Genomic DNA, 16,894 nt, shown 5'->3' with positions numbered 1-16,894 from the left:
GGATTGTGTCATTACTTGGAAAGCGTTTTGAGCACTGTTGAATTTTATATATATACTCATCCACTCATTCCTTTCTTGTCTGTTTCTTCTCTGTTTGTCCATTTATTCATTCATTCAATATTATTTCCACTTTCCCTGTGTTCAGTGTCCCGGCTGTGATTGGTCGAGAGATGGCGAGCAGAGGTCGGCGATCCCGCGGCTCTTTGACCCCTATGATGCAGCTCCCTGTGGTTTTTGAAAAAAAATGATGATTGTTTAATCAAAATTTATTTTCTTTTTTCTATTTTTAAAATGTAATTTTAAAATTTGAAGATTATGGCGGTCTTGTAACGTCTAAATAAAACGTGTTAAAATATTTTTGTCGCTCTTAATCAGCGACTGAACGCGCCAGTAAAAGAATGACAGCACACAGAGAGAACGGCATTTTTGGTTTGCGGCCAGTGGATAATTTAAGTTCGGCTTTTTTTTTTCATAAATACAAGACGGACTCAAATAAACATTGAGTAATTTGCTCAAATGTAACCTTCAACCCTACGAGTTCAAAATGCGTTGTTGCATGAAGAAATGTAATTTTGTTTTCTGTACAGATTTTCATTGAAAAAAATGCAACACATATGTTGTTTACACTCAGCATAAAGGCTAAAAAATAACGTTATATGCCATGTTAATTCATTTTGCATTTCAAAAGGTTTTTGTGGCTCGCAGTGTTTTCTTTACAGTGGGGAATCGGTTCCAAATGGCTTTTTGATTTGTAAACGTTACCGACCCCTGGTCTAGACCGGTCGCCAGTTGTTTATCGGGCCATATATAATAGGCATACTACCATTCACTCATTCATTCATATGTCATGTTTGGGCAAATAACTATTCACCCTCCCACTCACCTTCATGTATGGACAATTCAGGTCTCCAATGAACCTCCTACATGTTTTTGGATTGCTGAAGGAAATCGGACGACCTGCAGGAACCCCACGCAGACACTGGGAGAACATGGCGTACAGAGAGGCCCCCTGTGCATGTCCAATCAGAGACCTTCTTGCTGTGAGGTGGAGGCATTACCTGCTTTTACAGTCATATCGGAAATACATGGCGACATGACAGTTGAGGCTTACCAGGAAGCGCAAAACAACTGATCATTGCGCTGATTTATTTGCAGACACAGATGAGCAGCCAGCGTCATCCGGTGGGTCACCAGAGGTGGCCACGAGAAGCTGACGGCGGAGGGCGGTCCTTGTTCTGTCCGCTCCCCGGCTTGTGTCCTTTAGCTGTATCTTTATTTCAGGACAACACATATACACACCTAAATATCTGAGCGCTAGACCGAGGCCGATTCACTATCAGCAGTGATGTGCATACGAACAGACGCTTCCTCCAGTAGGTGTAGCAGGTCGAACCCAACCAGCATTGCATACTTATATGCGTCGTTAATAAATAGGAGGTCACGGTAATTCAGACACCGTAATGAGCAAGCGCCGTGCTTCTTATTTCCTGTGTCTGAATGTGCCGGCGCATGCTTTATGGATATATTTTGTGCAACTGTCGTAATCCTCTTTGTATTTCCAGCGCTGGCGCGTGTGGACGTTTGCACGGGGGCTATTCTTGTGTCCAAGATGACCAGCTGCACCAACAGTGAGTGTGGAATTCCCATTATATAGGACGCCTCCCAATAATTCACTTTCTCACAAACAGCAGCGTGTCCCTTTTCAAATTTCCCATGTGGCACAAACGCACGCTTGCCTTTCAACCCTATGCTTTCATTGTGGTTTTCGCCATCCCGAACAAAGACCCGACGGGAAAATATCAAAGGCCTCATCTGTTGTCAGAATGCCGCCATGAGAGTTGTGACCCTCAGTCTGTCACCTGCCCAGCTGGCTATTAATAACCCCTGAACACACACACACACACACACACACATCGGCACTCACTGGCACCGGTCACCGGACACTGCTGCATGGGCTTCCCTGATATTTGTGCTAATACACTCATACTCACATGCGTTGAGCTCCATCAGCTGAAGCATTCAAAGCCCGTGTGTCTGCAGCACCATCGTGGCGACGCGCTTCTTTTAGCGCCTCAACGGCAAACGAGCCTGGCGGCACCGCCGGCGCGTCACCCCCAATTTGATTCGCACTCATTTCTATCCCGAGTTCATGATCTAACACTTAAAATAACGGGCAGCGCAGGCAAAAGAGGCCCCTCACAAAAACAGAGAGGGCCCTCTGTGACTGGTGTATACCGCGCACAGTGGCATGCAAGAGGGCAAGCCAAAGGCACGCTCCCTCTCTGAAACTGATTTATGTCCTGTTTATGTTTCTTCACTTGGAAACACCAACTAGAACATTCAAGAGGGAACGGCATCCCCTCAGACATGAGGATGTCATAGAGAGGAGAAGGTACAGACAGCAAACGCGTGGAGAAGCATACATTAATCTTGCGGTTTCATCAAATCAGACATCAGGTGGGTCAATAATGTGAAAAACTTCTCCAATTATTCCGCACTATCTAGCCCTCTATTCCCCTCTCGATCTTTGCAAAGCCAGGCTTCTCGAAATTCCATGTACGGGATCATTGTCTCGAAAGACTAGTTGTACATCTGCTCCGTAAACTGAAGAGTATACAATCAGTGAATGAGGCACTAACAAGACTTTTGCGTGCACTTATCGCGCATTACGTTTCTGCAGAAGCATCTGTTCAGAAGTCCATACGTGCAATTTGCCTAATTCTTTATCACTACCAATACATGTGCGGTTGTCCAACACTATTCCTTCACAGTTGAGGGGGAACCGTCCTGATGGGAATCCTTTGCAAAGAAGTGATGTCTCTTTAGTGACAAGAGACATACTTTCTTGCAAAGCAGCTGGATTTCCAAGCTTATGTTTGAGAGTCCACGTCCAGGCTGTGATGGCAAAAAAGGGCAAAAGGGGTCCGTGGTGCTTGCAATTGTATCAGTTATAGACAGAAAGAATAGCTAATATATAAAAAAAGCACTGACTTCAGTGGGAGTTTGATTTACCGGCTGGCGGCGTTAGCTGGCAACGCCAAGATGATTCAGCCAATCATTCACCAAACGAGATCCAAAATCGCTAGCCCCTCTCCAAACACTTTCTATGTACCCAAATGGATCCATCTGCCTTGTCAGATCATAAAGCACGGGCATGGCTCCAGAGCAAAGGGGGAGGGAAGTTAATATGTGAAAGGGTGAACAAGCTACACGAATATATATATCTTGGAAAGAGGAATGGCGAAGGGATATAAAGGATGACGGGAGAATTGATAGAGAGATGTGAAAGAGATGCCAATATTTCCAACCCCCAATCGAATCCGCCCCCCCGCTCCGCCCATTGTCATTGTCATAACTCGTAACTTGTGGCTATTCTTTTACCCCATTGCACCCCCTCCACTTCCTTTCACTGTCTCCACAGCCCTAACCTCAGATTGGTGAGCACCAACAGGTGCCTGCCCCGCAGGCTTCCCAGTACAAACACATTCCACCCGCTCGTCACTCCCAACACGCGCACCCAATCAGGCTGTGGTTTCCCCCATGGAGCCGTGATTACAGCGACACAAAGACAAAGGGGATCCGGCACGTAGATGAGCAGCGTCTGCGTCAGCGTCGGTGGCGAGCAAGCGGGACCAGACCGGGCTGTGCGTGCAGTTCCGAGATCTTTGGTCCTGATTTTGAAGATCGATTTTGGAGACTTTCATCTACGGGGGGCTCGTGCGAAGATCCCAAGGAGGTCAAGGCGACTCTTGGGCCTCTGGTTTGCCCAGGACGACTGTAAGAGGATGCCATGACCTTCGTGATGACGAAGATGACGATGAAGATGAACATTCACGCGTGGATGAACCCGTTTATCATTGTGTTCAGTTGCATTTGCTTCACGCTGACCGGTAAGGACACATTTATCTGCGGATTTTAAAGAAAGCAATATTGTACACATGTGTATTTTTGGCAGGACAATTCCACCGCAGTCATGTTTACAGAGTTTAACAAACATTGTTACATGTACTGTGCTGTTTCTTGAGGAAAGAGGCCAAGGGGAAGTAGTGTTTCCTTTTCACCGACCTTGACCTCTGACCCCATACCAGGCTTGAAAACAAGCAAAAGGCGCCCGCAGGAGAAACTGATCGGAAGTTTTTTTAGCCCCAAGCATCTGGTTCCTCCTTTATTTTGACCGCCTAACCTCACGGCATGTCCAAGAACGCAACGCCGACCTCCACGTGCTTCCATTGTGTTGTCCCTTACCTCCTTCCCGCAGAGAAAGTTCAGCATCTAAAAGCACAAACCTATCGTGATCTCGGATCTTGTCCAATATACTCTTCGACTCAATTTTTATTTTTTTCAAAAAGAAACTTTTTCTCCCATGGAACATCTAATCAAACATATTAACATATCACCGTTTGATAATCAAAACCTATTTTGGTCCCTGATGCCCCTGGTATCCCAGGCATCCCTTTGATCCCGTTCCCTTGCTGCATATCAATTACATTAGCTCAGTCACCTTTGCTGCCCATCGCCGCCCGGCAGCACCTGCCCCGTTGACTACAAGTCCCGCCTGTCCTTCTATGTCTTTCCCGCATGTTGGTCTGACTCATAATAGTCCGTCTGTCAACGGCAGGTACTGAGGCACATTTTTGGAGATCCATGTCATCATTCCACGAGCTTAATGGTGCTTAACGCTAAACTGGACAACCCGGAGCCTGGTTGTTGTTTTTTGATTTATTTTATTATTTAAAGGATTTCTAAAACAACTGGCTGCCGCTCTTTAATATTAGTTGCGGTCATGAAAATGTCTGAAAGGTACAAGCACCCATCCACTCATGCAAAACGCCACACTGTCACTGTGTTCACCAGTGTCGCCGAGTAGTCTCTTGAAAACCGGCTCCATATCAGGAAGCCGCACCGATGTCTACGTGAACGCTTGAATGACAACAATTCAAACTCGCTTTTATTGTCCTCATAAATCAAATGGTCAGAATGAGGCATCTTGATGTCAGTGTCACAGACGTCTTTTAAGAGCATCTTGATCAACTGATCATCAGTCAGTACACGCGACATATTGAACAGCACAGCTTTCACATTGACTGATATTTGTGCATTCATTCAGTCATTTTCTGTACCCGCCACTCAGGGTCACGGGGGGGGGGGGGTGACCCCCTTATCAACCCATCAGATAGAGGCATACAACTACTAACTCTCTCATCCACACTTCAAATATACAATCATTCACTGTCATTCACAGATCCGAACAATTTGAGTCTCCACTTAACCAATAGCAAGTTTTCAGACTGTTTGAGGAAACTGGAGAACCCAGAGGAACCCCGGGCAGACATGGGGAGACCATGGTAACTCCACACAGAGAGGCTTGCTGCCGGAATCCAACTTTCTTGCTATAAGGTGGAAACGCTGACCCTTGCGTCACCGTGCCTCTTGTTAAGCAATTTAAACTGGGGTCATCACCTGTATTATCAACCGTAAGAGCACATCCAGCTGATTTTGAATTCGAGCTTTGATTCTTGCAAATAAAGTCGTCATCAGTCTCAATCAGGAAACACAGCAGGGGGTGAACTTATTAACATTACAAACCCAAAATGAATGTAAACAGAGGTTTAAGAACTCTAAGATAGAGAACAAATCTACGACAAATAGGTCTCTGTTTGGATTCCAACATGTGGCCTTTGTGTGGAGTCTCCATGTTCTCCCTGTCCTGCAAACATGCAGGAGGCTAATTGGAGACCCTTAATTCTCCAGACGTGCAAATAAGAATAAGAATAAGAATAAGAATAAGAATAAGAATAAGAATAAGAATAAGAATAAGAATAAGAATAAGAATAAGAATAAGAATAAGAATAAGAACAACTTTATTTATCCCAAAGGAAATTGTTGTGCCAGAGTTTCAAGTAAAACATAACAATAATAAATAATAGTTGTATGGGTTGTATGTCTCTTTCTGTGGTCCTATCCAGCTGGGAAAAGCTCCAATTGATAACTCAAGATCTCCACAACACATGAATTTATGTATTATCCGTTTTCAAATGGACTATATCTTTTAAACTCCATGAATACATCCCCAATTCATCCCCATAACATTACGGTTGGATATGTATGTTCATGAGTAGATTTTATTCATTGACAAATGTCAAAAAAAATTGTAAAATATAAATTCTAAATATAATCGAACATAAACAGTCACTTTTACGTCGTAGACGTAAAATCTAAAATCTAACAGGCACCGTGGTGTTATATTTCTCCCTAGTCTTTCCCAGGCTCCCAGGGGGCGTGGCTTAATCGTCTTTGTCTTGCCAAGCGTCCGCCACTGTTATTTCTCTTATGACTATGAAAGCAATTATCGTATCATTCCGATATTAGCATGTAACCATCAGCGCTATTGATATTAGTAGTAGTACATCATTAGTGCCTGTCCCTTCCAACCCTCATGCCCCCTCTTTGTCCTGCTCTCTGTCTTTCTACACCAACTGGTCAAGGCAGAAGGCCGCCCAAGATTGAGTTGGGACGTGCCTGAGGTTTCCGCTCCAATAAAAAGCAGTGTTTCCTCCCAGCCGCCGCCAAGTGTTAACTCCGGGAAGGTTCAGCAGGCATGTCCAAAGTCCGGCCCGCGGGCCGAATGTGGCCCGTGTGCAAATATACACCGGCCTCTGTCATAAAATCAATAACATGCAGCCACCAGCACTGTTGACCACAGAAGATGGCAGTAGCCCTGTGGCTACATTCTCGCCGCGAAAGGGTGATTTTGGTAAAAACTTTAGATTTGTGTTCTGTGTTGTTAAGACATTAAAAGTATGCCATTTGCTACAAAAAAAATCATGATAATGTTCTTTTCATTTAATGTTAATGATTCAAAGAATGGCAGGCTGAGTGGTCGACCCTCGCACATTTTTACCTCACCAAATATGGCCCTCTTTGCAAAAAGTTTGGACACCCCTGCCTTAAAGAGTGCAGTCCAGAAAGGCTCATCAGTTGTGATTTGACACCAAATAAATAAAATCTGACTGGACTTGTAACCCTTCAAATCTTCATAAAAGGATGTTAATGGAGTTCATTGGCCTTCATCTGTGTTCTCCAAAAACTGGTGCTTAGGGGTCAATTTTTAAAACTTTAGGTGTGAATTATTAAAGCATTTAAAATTTTTAGGTAAATGCTTGTCAATTGTTTTCAGCTACATTCTTGCAGATATTTTATTAGCATTTTGAGTTGTCATTGCTTGTAAGGGCCGCTTCCTTCCTTCAGACATTAGGAAGTGCTTTCCTTTTCCTTGTTAAATTACTCATACATATTTTACATCCTGTGAATAAGCCTCCATGATCTATTTCCCAGCCCAAATTAAAAAGTTATGTTCCAAACATTTCGACATATCAGGATATATTTTATGATACAAAATTGTTTTATGTGTGTATTATTCTATGAAAAATAACTGTTTTTGGCTGGGTGTGACTATTTTGATTGTCCAATGTGTCCAAGGAGAAAAAAAATCCTCCTTGTTGAATGTTGGCATTTTGTTTAGGTAGCTATAAGCTCAGGCTGACAAGTTTCAGGAGCCTTTTTCCTAAGCTAACGTTCCCTACAAAACATTCTTTGTTGGCTGACTCTTAGAAATACCAGCGTCTTTGTTACTCCCTGTGCTATTGGTCACCCAGGAGCCTCGGAAACGGAGCGGCTGCTCCATCAGAGGTTGTTCAAGAACTACAACATGAAAGTCCGGCCGGCGCGGTACTGGCAGGACAGGGTGATGGTGCGCGTGGGGATGACGCTCTCCCAGCTTGTCAGCTTGGTAAACGCAGCTGCAAACATGACCCATACACACACGCACGCAAACACACACACATATATACACACTGGGGGTTCACTGTCTTGCCAAAGGACATTTGGCCTTGCAGACAGGAGGAGCCGCCCCTAAAATAGTCCCAAAAGTACCCCAAATAAATGAGCAGATAAAGTTTGAAGTTACATTTTCCAGAAGTTTGATATCCTCACACACACACACACACACACACACACACACACATCGGAACAGTAGGGGTTTATGCTTTACGGTCCTCTACTTATCTGTCTAGGATTTGTTTCCACAGATTAGGATTGAGAATAGCAGCGCCGTCACACCCAACAAGTCATTGTGTCATCACTGATGCCTGCTTCCTTTCGGTGAGTGTGTGTGTGTGTGTCTGTCTCACCCACAGAACGAGAAGAATGGCGAGATGACAACCAACGTGTTCATGAATCTGGTAAAAAAAAAAAAAAAAAAAAAAAGATGAGACCGTTGATCTTCATCACAGAGGCTCACGACATTCACTCCAACCTTAAATAGAACTGTCACTTTTTATAACCTCAGATTATTCCTTGCTTTATATCGCTAACTCCCACGGGTCACCCTTCCATTTGTTTTCCAGACCATGGCTAATAAGAATTCAGGGCAGATAGAGGGTTTGTGACAGCGGTATGAGTGTGTGTGTGATAAGTACGTTTAGATCAGTTGAGCTCAATGAGTTACGGAGCTCGGCAGCACCACCTTCTGACTGCCGCTCTTTCGGCAGGAATGGACAGACTATCGGTTGTCGTGGAACCCGAAGGAGTACGATGACATTAAGGTGTTGAGGATTCCTCCCAACAAGGTGTGGCGTCCAGATATCTACCTCATAAACAAGTGAGCGCCCAATCGGTCTTGATTCTTTATCCAAAGTGAAAATAAATAACGAAGAATGGCTGACACGTCATTTTCCTCCCTACAGCAACGATGGACAATTTGACGTTGCTCTGTATGTCAACGTCTTGGTTTACAGTGACGGGACGGTCAACTGGCTCCCCCCGGCCATCTACCGCAGCTCCTGCTCCATAGAGGTTTTCCAGTTCTATCAAGATCATATTTTTAGTGCGCCTATCCTGTTGCGTAACACCACCTTGCCCTCCCGCAGGTGGCGTACTTCCCCTTTGACTGGCAGAACTGCAGCATGATTTTCCGTTCGTACACCTACGACGCCTCCGAGGTGGACCTGCAGTACTACCTGAACGACAACGGCGAAGAAATACGTGAGATCGTCATAGATGAGAACGCCTTCACCGGTTAGTGCTTCCCCCGCCATTACAATGTTCATTTAATTTAATGTCACGACAATTTGATGACAGTTCTGTGTTGCAAAATAGAAATAAGATTATGCCACCTGTTACCACTTTATGTTCAGGGGATTCAAATATTTTTTAAATGTTGTCAAGTCTTGTTGTGACACCAAGACTTAATTTCTCTCCATGAAGATGTTGCTCCTCTTCATCCCAGAAGTTTTTGAGTTAAACCAGACTGTGGGAAGTTTCTGGTAAATGTAAATGGGTTTTCTGCGTTGGTCTAAGCCAGGATTCAGCAACCCTCTGATGCGGATGAGTATTTAAGTAAAATGTATTTTATTTTTAATTCGTTCATTTCTAAATGTAATTTTAAATTTGAAGATTATGGCAATCTTGTTACATCTAAATAAAATGTGTTAAAATATTTTTGCCCCTCTTAATAAGCAACTATAAACACCAGTAAAAGGATGACAGCACACAAAGGGCGGCTTTTTGGGTTTGCTGCCAGTATATGATTTAAGTTCAGCTTTTGTTCATAAAGGACTCAAATAGACATTGAGTATTTTGCTTCAAAGTAACTTTCTAACCAACGTCTTTTTTTCGGAGTTCAAAATTTTTTGGTGCATGCAGAAATGTAGTTTGTTTTTTTCTGCCGTTGTTCATTCATTAAAAAAAAAAAAACTGCTGCTCATATTTTGTTTATGCATTGCATAAAGGCTAAAAGACATCATATGCTACATTAATTCATTTTCAATTTCAAGTTGTGTGGCTCGTTGTGTTTTCTGTACTGGAAACGGGTCGAATTGGATCTTTGAGTGGTAAAGGTTACTGACCCCTGATCTACGCTGAATGGGTTGGTCGTGTTGAGGAGTGAGTTGTTGCGCAGCCATTGGGTTTAATTGGGTTGTTGTGTTAATATTTGCATAGTTTGGGGAATAAAGGTACATATCATGGGGACTCACCTGAGATTGCATAGACTATTTGACTTGTGGTGAGACTCGGATTGGAGTCCACTGGGTCTGGTTTGGTTTGTTGACCTCTCTGGTTGGGTCGCAGGGTGCAGACGGATCTGCAGGCATGTGTGCTAAGCCCAAATTATCATGATAGAGGAGACAGTAATTCATGGATAGAACTCTGTGATCCCATTTCAAGATGTAATTGAAGCTGGTTTAGCACTGCTGGCCGGATGTATGGTTAGTATGTTGCTTTAGATCCTCCAAGATAGGATTGGTGGCGGCGCAAGTAGCAGACCATGCTCATTTTTACATTTTTCAATAATCATCCAACCCTGCAGCAAGAACATATTGATATCTTCCATCGCAATACAATTGTTCGATTGGTATGCAAGCTAGTTGTATGTTGCTTTATACAGTTGCGTTTGTTTAGCATAAAAGCGTTTTGAAAACCTCTGGAGGAGCCCTGTGGGTTTACAACTTTAGTGCCACATTGCTCCAGGGCCAAACATGAATTGTGCCTCCAGCTACTGAGCAAGCTAGTTACAGCTTTACCATCAATGTCGGCCTCCTGCTCCAATCAGATCACTTGTTTTAGTTCACAGATGTAGACTAACCCCTTAAAAATTCCATGGTATACCAGACTTACCCCGATAAATGACTCGCTCCAAGCATCCACCCAAACCTTTTCCCTCCTCACGTGTCCTCCCGACAGAGAATGGCGAATGGGCCATCTGTCACAAGCCCTCCAGGAAGAATGTCAAGGACGACCTGTACGAGGACATCACCTTCTATCTGATCATAGAAAGGAAACCTCTGTTCTACATCATCAACATCATTGTTCCCTGCATTCTCACCAGCGTGTTGGCTATATTTGTCTTCTACCTGCCCCCCGGAGCAGGTCGGCATCACCGTTACTTGAACCATTTTGCTGCAGTGACTGTCTACCACTATGGTATATGTGAAGGGTTCCTTCATCTTCAGGAGAGAAGATGACTCTTTCCATTTCTGTCCTCATCGCCTTGACCGTCTTCATGCTTCTGCTGGCTGACAAGGTCCCCGAGACGTCCCTTGCCATCCCCATTATTGTCAACTATGTGATGTTCACCATGATACTGGTTACGTTCTCCGTCATCTTGAGCGTGGTGGTCCTCAACCTGCACCATCGAACACCTGGCACGCACATCATGCCACACTGGGTTCGGAAGGTGAGGCTTGGATTTGCCAATTTTACATGGATGATAGACGGGTGAGAAGTTACAGAGTGATTTCATGCTCTGACCGACTTTCAGGTCTTCATCCATTTCCTGCCCAAGTACATCGGCATGATGCGACCGATGCCTGAGGAGCCTCTGTTGAAGGAAGAGTCTGACGACGACGGAGCAAAGACGAGTTTCAACGGGCGGCAGGCCGGAGGAGAATACTTCTTCCGCAAGATCAACCCAGACCTAGTCCTACCCTGGAGAGGCAGGTAAGGCCAAACGTACAGTGATCAGGAATGATCCGTCGACAAGGAGGTGGAACGGTCTCCACTCATATAGCACTCTGTGGCTCCGAAGCACTTACCAACGGATTAAAATTGTCCTTTCACACACAAACTCACACACCGATGGCGGCTGAGCTGCCATGCAAGGCACTAATCACCCAACAAATATTTCGGTGTCTTTCCCAAGGGATGCCGAGACATGCAGAAATGTGGAGATGGGAATCAAACCGACAACCTTCCGATTACATAGATGCCTGATTTTCCCACCTGAGGCCGCCTATGAGCTAACTTAGGACGCTAAAGTAGATGTGAGCCCCAAAAACATAAACATCACAAAGCTACTGTATACAAATCCTGTGGCTGTCACCATGCTCACATTAGCTTCCCCAACCGTCAGTCATTCGGCCAACACAATAGTGACATCATTGCCAATAATTAAGCTAATTGTAAATAAACCAAAAGGCTCTCAAATCCAATAGCAACCTTCTATTGGGAAATTCCTTTTTGGCAAATAAATGCAGGCTTTCAATCAAGAGCCAACCCAACATGTAGCTTCATCTGCTCCCTCAAAGTCATTGCCCCAAGGACCCAAAGGACCCATCGGTGATAGAAAAACAATCAATAATTTCTTCTTTAGCGACTTTTCCAGCCCAGCAGATGCTGTGAATCCCAGTTTTGATAGCTCTCGTTACGTGCCCCCCCCCCCCAAACTGGGCATCTTCCGTCCTATTCCTCAGATAAGCCTTCCACAGTTGCCAGCCTCTAAGCCTACGTTTAGGCTGGGCATTAGTCACTAATCCCGCGGAGAGGAGGTGGAGAGAGAGCCGAGAACGAGTCAGTCAATGCTGAGTGATTAGCTTCCGAAGGCTTTTTCCTCCTTTTTTTTGTGGGACAGAAGCAATATCATATCGCTTATTGGCGAGACTTCTGTAGATTTATAGGGACATTCGAGATGTTCGGTGTTCACCAGCGCCGCCTGGCGAATAACGGCGAGACGATGAATCAATCAACAAGCGTAATCCCACAATATGATCATGAGGTGTGTGCGTGCACGTGTGCTAGTGTAAAGGGCTACATGTATACCGTGATAATGAATCCAAGCTGTGGAATGTGGCTAGCAAGCGGCATGTTGACGCCTGCCTCCCCCCGCCGGTGTCAGAGGTTTTGCATACTATCAAAAACACACCACGCTAAGACACACACACACTGGCTGTTTGTAGAGGTGCAAACAAAGGTGTCAGTCCGACAGGTGCCTTTGCAAGGTGACACCCTGAGGTCATCTGTGTGTATGTGAGTGTGTGTGTTTGTGTGTGTGTGTGTGTGTGTGTGTCCACCTCAACTCACACACTCCCATTCCTATAAAACTCTATCCTCTATATTATTGTGTTATTGTTGTGGATATCATTTCTTGAACGCAACGCCGGAGTGTGTTTTCCAGCAGGTTGGCGTTTTCGCGGGGCGCAGCAAGATTTCACATAACGCAGCGATATTTCACAGGTGGCCGTGACTTCTCACGGGGCGTCAAGTGGAAATGACACACTCATACACACACACAGAGTTCCCATGTATTTAACTATATAATGCTATTTCCCTTTCAGGTTCACATGAATGAGCATTTGTGCAGACCCCCAAAGTTTGGCCCCATGGAACATGATCTGCTCAGCACAAATGATGAACCAAATTCTCTTATTTATTGTCTCTATTTCTTGTATTTCTTTTCTTTTTTACTTTATTTGACATTCTCATATTGAATACAAAAATATTCAGACAATTACTTTATTCTTGGTATCCATGTGATCATCCTGAACGCAGGCGGCTGAGTGTGTGTACTAGAAGCAATTTTTTTTTATCTATTCATCCATTCATCAACCTATTCATGTATTGATTTATTCCTTTCTTCATGCATTCATACTTTTGCCTCTGAATTTATCCCTTCATTCATTCATTTATTAATTCATTTCTTCCTTGATGCATATGTATCCTCACCCATTCGTTCATTTATTCATCCATCCCTTCCTCTCCGCATTCATTCACACTTTATGAAATAATGCATTGATCCATTCATCATTCACCCATTCATCCAATAATCCAATCACCCCTTCCTTCCTTCTATCTTTTTTCATCAGTCATTCATTCACCCATCTATTGATTAATTAAATCATTCGCTCATAAAGTTATCAATTCATTCATCTGTCCAGCCAGTCATTCCCTCCTGAATTCCCCCCTTCATTCATTCATTTTAAATTAATTAATCCACTCACAAATTCATTTATTCATTCATTCTGTACATTCATCTTGTCATTCCTTCATTCACCCATAAATTGATTCATTAGTGTATTCATTTAAAAACAATCTATTTATTCATAAGTCCATCAATCCATTCAGTCCTTCATTCCTCCTTCCATTCATTCATACTTTCATATATGTATTCATTCATCTGATCTTTTCTTCCCTCTTTCATCAATTCATTCATCCATTCAGTCATTCACTCACCCATTAATTAATTGAATAAAAAACCTTCCTCCCATCATTCATTCATATCTTCAGCCATTCATTAATTCAATCCTCCCTTCATTCTTTTCTTCTCTCATTCATTCATCCATTCGTAATTCATGAATTCATCAATCCCCCATTCATCCAATGCTCCATCCACCCATTTGTCCGTTCATAACACCACCTATTCATTCACTTCTTCCCTCCTCAGTTCATTCATTCATTCATTCATTTAGTCATTCACCCATGAATAAATTAAATTAATTTTTTTCCTCTCAGGTGCGAGACCCCCGTGCAGCTCCGCAGGGTCCCGGACTCCGACGCCTACTGTCTGATTCTCCCGCCCAACCTGAAGTCGGCCATCGCCGCGGTGACGTACGTCGCCGAGCAACTGCGGAAGCAGGACACGGATGACGCGGTGAGGCCTGCAGACGCCGAGCATGGGAGGCGGTTCCACACGTGATGTTCTGCTGACACCTGTGTGTGTGTGTGTGTGTGTGTGTGTGTGTGTGTGTGTGTGTGTTCCCACCAGATGACAGGAGACTGGCAGTTCATCGCCCTGGTGGTGGACCGTCTCTTCCTCTGGTTGTTCGTCGTCATCACCACCCTGGGAACCCTGGCCATGTTTTTGGACGCCAGCTTCAACTACACGCCGGACAACCCATTTCCATGACGACGAAGGAAACCGGTCGAGGCTCGAAACATTCGATGGTTGTCAGGTGCTGTTGGTGCTTCCTGAGATATACCATGTTCCACTATTCCATATATCTCAAGAAATACATATTCCTGAATCATCCTGCATGAATCCAGATAATATTGCAGATCTGCAGGATGACAGCGACACCTGCATTATATTTCATAAGTGTGTGTGTGTGTGTGAATTCCAAAACGATTGTTCGCTAATCCAGTATCATTCCAGCCAGAAAATACTAAAAAATAAAAATAAATAATAAAACAGAGGGATTAAATTGTGTTTCTCAGGTCCAGGATGGAAACCTAAGGAGTGCCATGGACATTAACATCTTAATAGGATTTAAACACAAAATGTACTGAATGCTGCAGTAGCACCAGGATTCTTCTGCACTGTAAATAGACCCCAAAATAGATCATAAATAATGTAAGTACAGTAGCGCCTCTAACATTTTTCTTTCCATATAATATAAATATGAGGCTTGAAAGAAACAAATGAATAAATTAATTAATGGAAAATATATTGGTGTGTGAATAAACATGTCACTAAAAAAACAAAAACCTGAGTGACTGAATTTATGAGTACATGTAAAAATCATAAAAACAGATTAATAAGAAAAATGTGAGAGTGACTAAATAAAACAGATGTAAAAGAAGAAGGAAATAAAAACATGAGTGAATACATGCTAAAATGTGATTAATATATGAACTCAAAAATGTGAGACAGTGAATAAATAAATGGATGTCAAATTAAAGACAGAAATAAAAATTTTAGTGAGTAAATAAATAATACGTGTCAAAAAAATTACTAATTTATCTAGTTAATTAGTAAACTAATTAATTAATTAAGTAAATTAATTAACTAAATTAATTAGTTGATTAATTTAAAAAAGTAAACAAGTGAAAAAATAAATGGATGTAAAAAATAATTAAATGAATAAATATATAAGAGAACTACATCAATCAAACTCATAAGGGCCCAGCTTTGCCATCAACTGTGTATTATCTGGGATGCAATGTTCCTGTCTGTCCACGGGAGGACGCTAATGTCGTTGGTAAATCCATCCAAAATCAGCAGTTAGTCACTTCCTGCAGTCCGCAACAAACTAAGTGCTATAGATCTGAAGAAATTGAATTTCTGAAGGCGGGGGTCTGGGAGGGCCCGAGTCCTTGAAAAATAAACTTTCGATTTGTTTTCGATGTTTTCTGTGACTTTTCTGCGCCGTGAATCATTTCAAGTTGAAGGTTCCTCCGGGATCCATCCATCACTAAATGATCCAATTAGTCAAAGATGACATGCGGGAATAGACTTACACACACACACACACACACACACACACACACACACACACACACATACCTGGAATATGCAAAAACGCCTGCACCTCAGTGAGACAGTAATTGGATGCATTACCCCAGCTTTCCACGGGATCTCGCTGTTTCCCCCAGATAGGTCAGGTTGCTGCAGCGTCCTGACAAGAAGTTATCAACTCCTGAGTCAAACCAGGACTCCAAACACACATTTCCAACATTCGGAGGTCTCGCGGAGCAGAATTGTGATGCGTTTTGGAAAAAAAAATGGTTATTGTGCCGATATTCACATATAATAATGGAATATTAGCCTTTCAGGGGGTCATCAAATAAACATTTAAGTTAATAACGGTGTTGCTGTTAGACATTGGCCTTGAAAGTGAAGCAAAGCGTCAATAGAAATATCCTTGATCGCTGCGCCGTCCGCCGCTGATAATCCACCACATCGACGAGCCAGGGAAGTAATTTCCGAGTTAAAAACACTCGACCTCCACAGTTCTCGGGAACCTCTGTCTGCACGAACCCCGCGGCAACCCGTAGACGGCGACCCCTGGAGACACAACCCTTCTTTCCTGCCTTTCCCCTTTATTTTTAACTTTAGCCCGCAGAGTCGGTCGGTAATCCCATCAAAGGATCGAGGCAGAGGTCACGGGGTCAACAATATCCTCCGCGAGGGGGCTTTGCGGTGCAGCGCCTCGTAGCTGATTAGTTTGGCCTGAGCGGCACATTCCGTAGTAACACTAGCTATTTTCAAGCCCGCTGATTTGCAGAACGAAGCCCCCGCCTCGTCCAACGGAGGTCGGACAAAGTGCTCATTGTGTGCGAAAACCCCCGCAAATATGTTTCTACCCGACATGCATCGCTCCGCTAGAGAGGGGGGAAAAAAAGA

General features: G+C 43.6%; 1 protein-coding gene across 1 annotated transcript; it reads left to right on the top strand.

The window, feature by feature from the left end:
* The first annotated feature begins 3,587 nt into the window (after positions 1-3,587).
* chrnb1l (cholinergic receptor, nicotinic, beta 1 (muscle) like) lies at positions 3,588-15,800 on the top strand. The gene is made up of 11 exons (XM_086165605.1): positions 3,588-3,890; positions 7,656-7,789; positions 8,196-8,240; positions 8,550-8,659; positions 8,745-8,853; positions 8,928-9,075; positions 10,741-10,926; positions 11,010-11,233; positions 11,318-11,496; positions 14,284-14,422; positions 14,537-15,800. The coding sequence occupies exons 1-11, from the start codon at positions 3,791-3,793 to the stop codon at positions 14,675-14,677; spliced, it is 1,515 nt and encodes a 504-aa protein (XP_086021731.1). The 5' UTR covers positions 3,588-3,790; the 3' UTR covers positions 14,678-15,800.
* The last annotated feature ends 1,094 nt before the right edge of the window (positions 15,801-16,894 follow it).

Source organism: Fistularia commersonii, chromosome 19 (genome assembly GCF_037954325.1).
Source record: "Fistularia commersonii isolate RoL2024-O1a breed Wild chromosome 19, RoL_Fcom_v1.0, whole genome shotgun sequence".
Classification (NCBI taxonomy): domain Eukaryota; kingdom Metazoa; phylum Chordata; class Actinopteri; order Syngnathiformes; family Fistulariidae; genus Fistularia; species Fistularia commersonii.
This window is presented reverse-complemented; position numbering and strand designations above follow the sequence as displayed.

Coding starts and splice junctions, on each gene's coding strand:
- chrnb1l (XM_086165605.1), top strand. CDS start 3,791: ATGACCTTCGTGATGACGAAGATGACGATGAAGATGAACATTCACGCG. Junction 3,891..7,655: donor CATTTGCTTCACGCTGACCG/GTAAGGACACAT, acceptor TTGGTCACCCAG/GAGCCTCGGAAACGGAGCGG. Junction 11,497..14,283: donor GTCCTACCCTGGAGAGGCAG/GTAAGGCCAAAC, acceptor TTTTCCTCTCAG/GTGCGAGACCCCCGTGCAGC.